This window comes from Semicossyphus pulcher, unplaced genomic scaffold (genome assembly GCF_022749685.1).
Source record: "Semicossyphus pulcher isolate SPU_LCO1_2020_fin unplaced genomic scaffold, fSemPul1.0.p SCAF_18, whole genome shotgun sequence".
Lineage (NCBI taxonomy): Eukaryota > Metazoa > Chordata > Actinopteri > Labriformes > Labridae > Semicossyphus > Semicossyphus pulcher.
Genome location: NW_027211691.1, coordinates 8,999,281 through 9,011,583, shown reverse-complemented (window position 1 = coordinate 9,011,583; position 12,303 = coordinate 8,999,281). Strand labels below are relative to the sequence as shown.

Below are 12,303 nucleotides of genomic sequence, written 5' to 3'. Positions count from 1 at the left end.
TGCAGTAGACCCGGGTAATTACCGCCTCGGCTCCGATTGGCATTGATGAGAAAACAAAACCTGTGTGGACACGCTAATCTCCGCCCCCTTTCCGGTGCGATGCTATGCTCCATCGGTAACTTCTGTGACTCCTTGTCATCTCAGCTACAAATTCTGCCCGTCTCCGTCCGAGCAGCGCTCGAACATCGTTACAAATTTGTCAGCGCCGAGTTTGATACACAGACTGAATGAGTAATAGATACAATAAAGACCTATCCACCGTAACATCTTCACTGTTCACTAACCCTGTCTGCAGCGCGTTTGTGACGTCAGGCGGTGACGCAGCAGAAAAGAGACCAAAAAGATAATACTTCACTGGCAATGGGAAAAGAGACAATCAGGAAAAGGGTATTGTAGTTAGATGGACAGAGAGAATCAGCTTATCAACGGGGTTCTCTGGTGTTTTGTCAAGTTAGGACCACGACACCTCTGGGAGGCTGAACAGTTAGATCCAGCGTCCCAGTAACCAGCCCCCTCCATGCTAGCTATCACCGCCCATCACACAGAAATTCTTTGTGCCATCATATCCTTAGGAAGATAATGCAACTACTCCTGATGCCAACGTTATACATGAAAAAGAAACAGCATACAAGAAAGGATTACTATTACCTCTGTTGACATAATTCCAGTTGTCCCTGTAATGAGATAGTTGATCATGCACTGAACACTCTACGTCCCACTTCTACTGGACAAACACAAACTTTCCATCCTCTTCTTGGCATCTGTCATCTTGTTTGATGTCCCTTTTTACTGAAAGAGTTTGTTGACTGAGTAATGAATCTCTGAAACGAGCGTGTTGCACTTCTAAATGGTTTTGATGCGCTATAACTGCTGCAGCACAGTAAAGGACGTTTTATGATGCCAATAAACATCTGTGAATAGGAAATGACGAGAGTCAGGGGAGAAGAGAGCTGGAGAAGAGAGAGAATAATAAGGATGATTTAAACAGATGCATCGGAGGAGGAATGAAATACGACGATCTTTTTATTGAGCAAACTTTTCTCTCTTTTCTCGCTTGTTAATAATAGAAGAGGTGGACTAAGGCAATTTGTCATATAAATCCACTTTCTCGCTATGCAAAATTTGCCCAGTTGACACACAGCTATATTTCATACAGTATGCTAATTCTCCGTGTGTGTGTGTGTGGTTCTGTCAGAGTTTCAGCAGGAGATGGAGCCGAAGGTGAACTGCACCAAGAAGCTACGTCTGCACGTCAAGCAGGATCCCTGGAACCTCCCCAGCAGCGTTCAGACCCTCACACAGACCATCGCTAAATATGTCGAAGGTCAGTGTGCACCTAATCTCTATTTATAGATTCTACATCGAAAGAGTTTCTGTTGGTGGTAATGACATCCCGGCTCCTGTCAGTGTCATCTGACAACGATTGAGCTTCTTATTAATCTCTGTAAACAGACATCTGCATGCTAACCGCTAACAATCCCTTCTAAAAATTCAACTTGAGGCAAATTTGCTTGACGCTGTCATGAAAACCATTCAGTGTTCAGATTTCCAGACTTCCTCGAATGCATCAGAAATGATCGATCCGACCCCGATAGTGTTCTTCTCCTCTTGAGGACAGGCCTGACAAAGCTTCATTTTTACCTTTGACAAATCTGCATCATGATGTTGTATTCAGCAAAGGTAAGACCCGTTAACTAAAGTACCGTACAATTCGGAATATAAGTCAGGTGACTGCACTCTGCCCAACTCACCCCAACATTCTGAAGTTGGCAGTTGCTGGTTTCAGTCTGTAGAATGTTGCGGAAACCAGCTGCCAACTCCACACAGCCCAGACATCAGCTGACAGGACAGACCTTTTGTTACCTACTTTTTAAAAACGTTTTGTTTTATGTTACATGGACAAAGGTCGTCAAAGGAGTATAGGCTAGTTGTCAAGGGAATGCACCTTCAGAATGGTCAGGTTTGTAGGGAAAAGGCGCGCATTGGTCCTCCAAACCCGCCTGGACAAGTCAAAGTCAAACAACTCCATCCAGCCAACTTCAACCAGCACCAACTGTTGGCGCACACTGACTCCACAGTTGGTATTGGTTGAGGAGGTTGGCATTGTGGGCAGTGTGCAGCCAGCTTAAGAGCTTGTTTTCAGGGTATCCCAGAGGGAAAAAAGGCTTTCTAAAGTTATTTCAACACTATTTCAACTTATTTTCATTTGCAACACATTGAAAACCCACAAATTGTAGCCTACCATCAGTTTTTTTCCATGTAAAGTTTGCATTCCTGCTAGCTACCGCTGCGTTAGCTGAGCTCAGCCTACGGTAACGTTGACTGTTGTGTGAATGGCGGCTGTACTTGCGATCATGACCGTGCATGTCTATGACAAAGCTTTATCTAGATTATAGCGACATCGTCTGGGTAAAATACTGTAACACAATAAACTACCTCTCTGCATTTTATACTGGTATATTGGACGCACCGGTGTATAGGACGCAGTCCACTCTTAGATTAAAAAAAAGTATTAAAAATGCGTCTTATATACCGAATTTTGCGGTAAATCACAAGAAAAGTGGTTTCTTTTTCGGGTTCATACCGCAGTAGTTGGCCAGAGTGCAGCCTCTGTGTGACTTACTGTAAATAGTGAAACTAAGACTCACCAGAAATGGATGAATGGGTGCTCCTATGGGGGATTTAATGAACCAAGAAATGACGCCATATTTTGATCTGTACACACGGTTGCTTCTCAAGTTGCTAACTGGACTGTAAACAATGCAGCGCACCGAGAAGGAAGTTTTGGCTGGAAGCCGTTTATCGCTATCCCTGACCCCCACACAAGTACACACAAACACACACATTTATTATATTATTGTTCTGACATTGTTTGGGGCCTAAGCTTCACATACAATATTTATCATGAAAAAGTAGTGCCAGTAATGTGCAGTAAATTGAGCAACTCTCTGGTGTGTCTCATCATATTTATTGGATGCAATAATAGGCTTGTTGCAGTTGTGTGGTTACAGGCGGTCCCATTCCACTAACTGTGCTGCTCTCTTTAAACTTTCCACTGTAAAACCATCCTGGGATTCATATGTTGCAGCTGACCGGGTTAAACAATCAAAAAAGCTGTGTGTTTTTTATCTACATAGGGAGTTCAGCCTCTCTTATCCCCAATGGGAGTGTGTGGTTTTGTGTTTGTTGGCGCACAGATTAAACATGGAGACACATACGGACATAAATGTACATACAAGCTCACCGCAGGCAAACACCCAGCCGAGACCCGAGGCCACATGACACTCCTGGGAAAGGTGAACTCATGGCCACAACAGAGAGATGGGACAAATAAACAGAGTTAATATTAATGTGCAGCCTGCCTGTGTACACCACCTCTCCACCGTGATGATGCTGCCAAGCTTCCCACTCTGATATGACTGTAAACAAATATTGATCTATGTTATTATCTCTGCCCGTGGCTGCTTTTTATGACGCCGTGTTTATTTCTTTTCTCATATGTGAAGATAAACAGCAGCGGAGCCGGGATGGAGAAGGAGACTTATACAGCATGGTGCTATTTATGATGTTAAGGGGTTGAGTTTACAGCATAGGTCACACTCCTGCTGTCGAGGAAGATGGCTCTTTGGGGATTGATATGAGGTTGTTCGCTGCCTCACTGGATTGCTTTTATGTGTTTTTACAGAGGTGAAGACCCGGCTACTCCTGGTTTTACTGCAGTACACAGGTCTGTCTCTTTCTCTCTTTCCTCCTGCAGAAATACACAATAAAAAGTACAGAATGACAGAATTTTAAACATTTATGTTTTCTTTGCAAATAATACATGATCACAAACTCTCAAAGACAGAGAGTTGCCAGGCCAAAAATCTATTTCCTAACTACAAACAAGTACATTTTATGAAACATAAAAGAAAAAACAGTTGATAATATGGAAGAAAAGGAAGATATTAACGTGTATCAAAGGAAGGTAATTCTACTCCCATTCCTACTGTGTTGCTCCTGGTGACCTCTTCTGTTCTGTTACTTACTACACCACAAATAAGGTAAAAAATACTGTAACCCTTATCTATGAGATACACTAAAAGACTAAGGGCCTGATTCACTAAAGGATTGCTTTTGCGCCTGCAAAACCTGTGCAACTGACTTAAAGAGACTCCGCCTCATTCGCGAAAGTGTGCACCTCAAAGTCTGCTGCAGAGCAAACAGCGTCTCTGTGCTCCGGTGCCGTTTGCGCGTATCCAAATGACTCATTATGCAAACATTCGGGGCAAATATGGCCTCTTTCTATGTAAATGAGCCTTGTGGCAAAAATAACAGCAGCGCTAACAGCACAGCGCAGTTAGAGTGAAAATACTACCGTCTGCAGAGAGCTGGTGGTAACTGCGGCGCACCTATTGTAAGGGATATCACACTCTAAGTTTCCAGTGAGCACGACGACAATTCCACCTTTTGTGTGATAAAAAAATGTATTTGTCTGTAAAAACAATTTGTCAATAATTTATTGTCATTATTATTATAACCGGGAGACCAATCAGTCTGGGGCTGTGCAAGGCTCAACCCCGGCACACGTGCACACTTTGGAGCCGCTATGCATGACGGGGATTATCATATGGACGAGCTGCTGTTGCACGCTTAAAAACTGAAGCTGCGATACAGACAGTTAACTAGTAAACACCTGTCGAGTCTGGACTTTACAGTAAACTGTTAAAAGAGCTGCCCCTTCCTCTCCCTGCTCATCACCGATCTGTGAGAGCACAGCACCAAGCAGCAAAGAGCGGAGGTGCAGACAGCTTCTCTGCACAATCAGACGCAAAACAAGAGCATACTGCGCGGATCTGCGAAACTTTTGGGCGTGTTTGGCTTGAACATCGTCAGTGCAATTTGCTTTGTGAATCAGACCTTGAGACGGAGCAGATAGCGGGGGCAAATGATCTGCAATTTATGGAGCCATCAGCGGCCGCAATTCAGTGTCAGTGAATTCCCCCCTTAATTCGCACTCCTTGATATACTGTATGACCGTTCTACATTTCTCCAGGAGCCACAGATTCATAGGAAAAAGCAGAAAGGGTAGTGTTTTTCTGAGATAGATTGCAGCCTGATTGGTTAATCGTGTCAGGGTTTTTCATCTGAGACGTTTTTCACTTCTGAGCGGTTCATAAACTCATTTTAACTCAGATGATTGCTGAACTTTTTCAGGGGCGCTTTTTCTCAGGGTTTTTTGGCAGCCGTTTATTTTCCACTCGGGCACACCTGTCATCTGCTCTCATTCTCTCCTGGTGCAATATTTTATACCCAGCAGATTCAACAAAATAAAAAAAAAAGCTTATCGAAAGCTTAAAAAACTAAAGTTGAGAACTTGTTTTAACCTTAAACCACTTTGCGCTGCAGTTTCTGCTCTTCACTCACTCAGTTTTGTCCATTTGTCATGCCGTGTTTGTGACTATTACTCCTGCTGTCTTTTATTGTGATTGTACTTGACCCTTTCTACCTTGCTTTCCTCTCAGCTTCACGTCCTCTTTGTTCCCCTTCAGACTCAGAGATCCAGTTGCGTCGGGATATGGTGTTCTGTCAGTCACTAGTTGCAGCTGTGTGTGCCTTCTCGGAGCACTTACTGGCTGTCCTCAACCAGGTAAAGTATACAGACGTCTGGTTAAGAATGAAAAAGAATGTGTTTGACTTTTAACCTTTGCTCAATGACTTCACTTGTGTGTCCTCTCTTAGTTCAACAACGCGGGCAGGGAGTCGGACCAGGACAGCTCCGACCCCCAGGACCTTCAGGAGGCCCAGGAAGCCAGCCGCCGTTGGCTGGAGCAGATCGCCAGCGCCGGGCTGCTCTTCCACTTCCAGTCCCTCCTCTCCCCAAATCTGGTGAGCTCCAGCCTCAGCTCTCAGTTAATCTGCTTTAACAGACACAAACAGGAGATCTGTCTGTTTGCACATATAACCATATGGAGCAGTCCTGTAGATGTGCACAGGCAGAAGATGGCAGATATACAGCTAAATGATCATATATCAAACAAAACAAACTATCAGGTGCAGAACATGAATTATGCAACATAAAGCTCATTTTCTGCCCTGCTCTCTAAGTCACTGTGATGGTGAGCTATAGCTGAGCAAATACCCTGCGATCTCACATTTATGCTTTTGATCATAAATCAGGATGCCACTGCCGTGCTGCGAACGTGGATGCTGAAAAATGTGCTGAGCTTGATACACAGTCTGCCCACAGTGACTGTGCAGGGATGTGGTCTGAATCACTGAGGTGTGCCTCTGATTTGTGGACACGGATCCCACAGCCGGCGGAAAATATCACAAACAACTTGAAGATGTTTTAGGGTTTCGTTAGGGTGATCGTGGAGGGGTTGATTAGAGGGTGGTAACTTCATCTTTTTATATAAATTACACAAAATAAATGAGTCAATAACCAGCAGTATCTATGTCAGTATTAGCCTTGCAAGGTCCAGTCTGATTTAAAGCAGTACGTTGAGCCAATTTCAATCCTCAGTTTTATGAGCAATATCAGCATTAAAACCATCACTGATACGTTTCACCCACATGCAGTCATGTCATTTAGTTTACAGCTCAGAATTACAGGGGCTACAAATAAAAATATGTTCACCAGATGTGACATCCTCAAATATCTTGTTTTGTCCACATGCAAAGATATTCAGTTACTGTCGCAGAGGAATAAAGATTCCAGGAAGTGTTGACATCTGAGAAGCTGAAAAGCTGGAAATTAGATCATGAAAAATAATTATAAATAGTGTGCAAATATTTAAATAGGAGGGAAGTCATTGACTAATTGCTGCAGATCTTTAAACATGCAATTTCTTAAAGTAATAATCTTGAAGATTTTCAGTAAATGTCTGTTAAATCACTATCGCCGAATGAGGTAACACAATGGGGATTGAGCCGATGGCCCACTGATGAAAGCCTTTGCATTTGCAGCATTACAGACTGGGTGTCTGTGACGACTTACGCAGAATAAATCACAAGCAGCGCCCAGTTAGTGGCTGGCCAGAGAGGGTAGGCGGCGCTATGCTGCGAGTAAACGAGTAAACGGTGATCTACTATGGCTGAACAAACAAAGAAAAGATCGATGACTACAGATACAACTTCAAAAATAAGTGAAAATCCAAAGAAAAAGAAACAAATTTGACGCTCAGATGAAGGCAAACAGTCTAAAAAGGAAAACACTGTCAGCCAGGACTATAAAGAGTTACAACCGGAGCCAACCGTGGACGTCACACTGTTTGGATATCTGGGAAGTTTGCTCCCGCAATTACCGTTTACCACCATAGGTGCCGCCAGAGAGAACAAAACTTCAAATCACTACTTTAAATGCTCCCCTGTAATATAAAAGAAAAGGACTAGAATGTAAGCAGTTTATCATATATCCAAAATATGAAGTTGTTAGTTGTTTCCATACTGAAATGGTGTTTTGGCTTTGGTTTCAGGTCCCTATATTCATCCTCCCACATGAATTAAACTCTAGCTTAAAGAACAACTCGACTTCAGTTCATTCTGTGTATTTCTAACATTCAGCTGAGCCACGCTGCGACCTCAGCGAGATCCATATTAACCTTTACCGCCCACAAATATTTAATAACATTGAAATTATTACAGTTCAGCCACGTGCACAGCTTAGGGCCCGCGTTAAGTTCTTCAGAGGCAGTTATTTCCTCACTGTTTCTTGTCTGCATTTTGCATCAACACATATGAAAACTTTTTAATGGGTTGAGGTATTAAGAGAAGGTTTTTCATTCTGTATTTTTACTCAGAATTAGAAACAGGAAGTGCTTTTAAGTGTATTCGGAAGGACTGTCATTGAGGTTCGGAGTTTCCTCCTGCAGTGATGTCCCTCTCTTCCTCTTTATTTCCCAAGACATTTCCCTTTTCAAGTGTCCCTGTGGAACAAAACAGGGTCTCGGTACCTGCAGGTGATTCCAGTGAAGTCTCACCACGCTCCATTTTAAGGCACCGCATGAAAGGCAGCATGAGTGTGCGTCTCTGTGAATGTGTGTGCGTCAGGAGGCTGTTTATGTGACACCCTTTGAGACAAACTTGCCCACACGCAGCAGGCAGGCGTCACTTGGCAGGGCAGCGGGTTCCCCTCTGTCACATGTCGGAGGGCCATGTCAAATGTGTCTTTAGAAAAAAAAAAGAGCCCTAATCCTTTTTCACCACTGCTCCGTTTGTCCCTCTGAATGTGGAGGAAGAAGAGAAGAGAGAAAGAGGAGTGCAGAAGTGTCACAATTTAAATGTCTGAGCTGCTATCGCTGTGCCCATGAGCAGATGTTTGTGTGTGAGGACAGTCGGAGGCGCTAATAAGCAAAAACAAACAGATACGGCAGACACACACATATATCATGAGTGCGAAAACACACACTAAAGTTCCTCTTTAATTTGTCATCTATCTGCTTTTACTGAGGTTATTATATAAACACCTTATCCACCACTTTGCTCTTACTAGTGTGTTATCTCTCTCTCTTCAGACTGATGAGCAGGCCATGCTGGAGGACACTCAGGTCGCTCTCATCGACCTGGAGAAGGTCACGTTCTACTTCCAGCAGTTTGAAGGGGAGCCTCTGGTGGCCAGTATGTACACTGAGACTTCCATCGAAAATATCTTTATAGTCTCCTATTTGAAAAACAAGATTGAGGTTTAGAAAGGCTGTTAAATAATATATTTCTCCTCTTGCAGACATGCCCATGTCATACCAGGTGGAAGGCACCCGTCAGACCTTAAAGGTTTGCTTCTACCTTGAGAGCTTCTACTTCTCCCAGCTGCCTCACAGGCTGAGGAACGGAGGAGGCATCAAAATCTACCCTGTGCTCTTCACACAAGGTAGAGTGAGCCTGCAGAAATGAAAGCAGCTTTATAACTGATCGTGAACACTGCCTTTATCACTTCAACTCTTTTATTTGTAGCGCTGGAGAGCATGGAGGGCTACTACTACAGAGACAACGTGTCAGTGGAGGAGTATCAGGCCCAAATTAACGCTGCCTCTTTGGATAAGGTCAAACAGTACTACAAGAGACTGAGGTATGTTTTACACACCGATTTAACTTTGCATATCGGGTTAGACTCTCAAGATGATTGGCTGAGAGACGCACAGCGGGAGTGCTTCCTGATTGGTTCGGAACACTCACAGCAGGGGCAGCGGTGATTGGATGAGAGTTCCCAGCGTGTCACCGGCGCTGATGTAGTGCTTCTGTACAGCTGCTGCACTCGGTTACCTCACACCCCATTGGTTTGCGGCACGCCTGAGACCCTCTGCAATTGGCCAGGCGTGGGTAATTTAATGAGGCGGAAAAAAGGAGGCGAGGAAACAGACACTTGGAGTTGAAAAGAAAGTCTCGGCTTTATTTAATCTCCTGATTGTAGGAGTGAGTGTCAGACTAATACAGCATGCTGTCTGAATATCAATGCAGTTTAATATTAGATGCCGCTTTGGAGGGAAAATCACATTTAAACCTGCTGTTTGTAAAGTGATGAGTGTCTCTGAATGCACAAGACGCATTAAGAATTCATGTTGCTTAAATCTTGGAGACTGCGCAATCAAGGAATTAGAGCAAAATGTCCTAAATTGGTGTAAGTGCAGAACATTTACAAGCGGAAAGCATTATAGATTCATAGAAACATACTTACACGAAGATCCTCTTGAGGTCTGATAAGTGGTCACTGTTTTCAGAGTGTATTTCCTCGTTGACTACCTACCAGGGCGTCTGGTCAAATTAAACATCTGCTGCTGATTGTGCAGATAATTAAACGCAGACCTAAACCTCATTTTGTTATTTAGGGACAATCTGCTATCTGAGGATGGAAATGTTTGCAGCTCGAGTAGCCGTGTGTCACTTTTTTAAATTTACTGGGATTGCTTTCTCTGCTTTCCGCTGAGGGATTTTAATTTGTTCTCAGTGTTTACTTGACTGGATAAAAAAACCTTTTCAAGCATTTATTTTTGAGTGAAAGAACAAATTGTGCTGGGTCACTTAATCTTTTCCGTGCAGTCCTCTCCATATCCTCCATCTCTCTGTGTAATGATATTGTTTGTCTGCATGGTCTTTTGGGATGTCGCAGCCTTTTAATAGAGGAGTATTGGCATTTTGTGGCATCTCTTCTAATTTATTGAGTCTTTGTTTACACACTGCTCTAAGGACTTCATGATCAGTCTCTGAAATGTCACTATTCCAATTATACTACCACAGCGAGAGATGTATTGTGTGTACAACTATGTAAGTGCACCTGCAACACCTTTTAACATTAAATTACCCTCATAAACGCACATGTGATGTAATGACTCAAACTGTACATGCAGGACCTCTTTGGAATTCAGCCTTGTGATTCAGGTTAGTCTGTGTTTTTGTATGCATGCACGTGTACTGTACAATTCTGCACAGTTTGACCTGTTCAGAAAGAGCCTAATTGAATTGACAGCAGAGGCTCCAGCAGTAACACGGAGCAGATGTGTGCTGACAGGCGAACGAGCGAGGCCCGCGATGTGGGGAGCATTAGGCGGCCTGGGTAGTGTGCTTTAAAACCCCCAACTGGAGTGAAACTCTTGGAGACTAGACTCTTCTCAAATACTTAATTTCCTTTTCAGAAAAACCTACTGTAGCACGAAACTGCATAAAATGTTATTCTAAATCCACTCAGCTCTCTGAGCTCTTCAGTTTTCTAGTCTCCTGCTGTGTGTTTATGATAATCACATGGTGTTGACATGGTACTGTACCCAAGCAACGTTTCTTTATTCAAGTAAAAGTCTCCTCTTATCTAAGCAAAGACAGTTATCTAGTATCTAATATCACAGGTAAGGCTAAGACAAAATTCAAAGCAAATGGTTGACACTGGTTGAATGCAACTGTAAATACTGTATATTTAAGAACATTATTACAAATATGAGGAACTTGCTTATGTGCTTTTATTTATTCAAGCACTTTATACTTGAACTAAACTGCAATTCCCACCACTACACTTATCTGACAGCTTTAGCTAACAGTTACGAAGCAGATTTAATAAAAATATATGATGCATTTTTAAATTTGATGCGTGGTTTTTGATTGAAGTACCCCAACTACAGTTTATTAAGTAATTAAACAATAGGTGCCTGTTTCCTGCTTAATTAGTGCATTTTGCAAATGGGGCTGCAACTTTTCATGTGAATCTGATGATTAGTTTTTTTTATCTATGATTTGTCAGAAAATAGGCAATAAAGATATATTGTTTATTATACAACGGTTAGTTCCGACCAAGTAATCTGATTGGATAAGAGGTGTTCCATGAGAGCTGATATAGAGAACAACATCATTGGGTCTTTTCACTGTGTGTATCACTGCGCCTCAGCCAGGTGTTCTGAATACTGTTAAATAACGTTACAGCAGACCGTGTATGTCTACATCAATCAAGCTGGTACCTCTGAATCACACAGCAGACTCTTATTTCACTGGTTGATGATAAATAAAAACAAACAGATAAATGTACATCATACAAAGTAGCTGATCTGTGGTAACCTGTAGACACCGAGTGCAGGAGAATGTTTGGGTTGCTCGGCAACAACAGTCCAGTTTCAGTTAAGTTGTGGAACTAGTTGAGTTGGTGGAGCAAAAAATAAGCTATCTTTTTACTTCCATTTGCAGCTTGTATAACTGTTGAAGAAAAGAAGTATCACACTTCAGGTTGTGATGCTATGTGACCAAATCACAGCCGTGCTGATATTCAGTACAACACCACTCCCTCTCATGTGATATTGCTTAACTACCAAATATGAATATATTCTCATGTGAGATGCAGCAGTGAACAAATATTTTGCATTTTTGGTTGAAAGGTTACCGAAAAAATTGATCATTTATGTTTTTTTTTTAGTTGATGGATTCATCAAATAATCGATCAGCTGTTGTTTATTCACAATAGCTCCATGTTGTACTTTAGATTCAAGATAACTGCTGAGTCATTCATGTGCATTTGGAATGATACAGAAACACTAGCAAAACTTTGACTGGCAACTTAAATAATGCCAGCTTGTTTTCAGCAGTCAGTAAATACATTCTCTCTCTTTGTACTATAACCAGTAGTTTTCCTCCACACTGCCAAGTGTCTTTGGGCTGACCACAGACCAGCCCGTGATGTCACTCCCCTCTCTGTTGCAGCACTCTAACCTCAGGCACCTCGTTATCCTTGGAGCCGGGCCACAGAAGTGTTGGGTTTAGCCCACACTGTCGGCCCGAGCCAGAGACTCACTGACAGACAGAAACAGCACACGCAATACTGAACTGGATGAACTGCAGGGCACGTTTTCATGC

General features: G+C 42.7%; 1 protein-coding gene across 2 annotated transcripts in view; it reads left to right on the top strand.

Moving 5' to 3' along the window:
- prex2 (phosphatidylinositol-3,4,5-trisphosphate-dependent Rac exchange factor 2) overlaps positions 1-12,303 on the top strand; it is a 105,438-nt gene that overhangs the window by 72,145 nt on the left and 20,990 nt on the right. For both annotated transcript variants that reach the window (XM_069667259.1, XM_069667258.1), the window contains exons 30-36: positions 1,196-1,324; positions 3,686-3,727; positions 5,532-5,629; positions 5,722-5,868; positions 8,496-8,598; positions 8,705-8,848; positions 8,932-9,046. In XM_069667259.1, the coding sequence (XP_069523360.1) occupies positions 1,196-1,324; positions 3,686-3,727; positions 5,532-5,629; positions 5,722-5,868; positions 8,496-8,598; positions 8,705-8,848; positions 8,932-9,046 (778 nt within the window). The remainder of the gene's footprint in view (positions 1-1,195; positions 1,325-3,685; positions 3,728-5,531; positions 5,630-5,721; positions 5,869-8,495; positions 8,599-8,704; positions 8,849-8,931; positions 9,047-12,303) is intronic.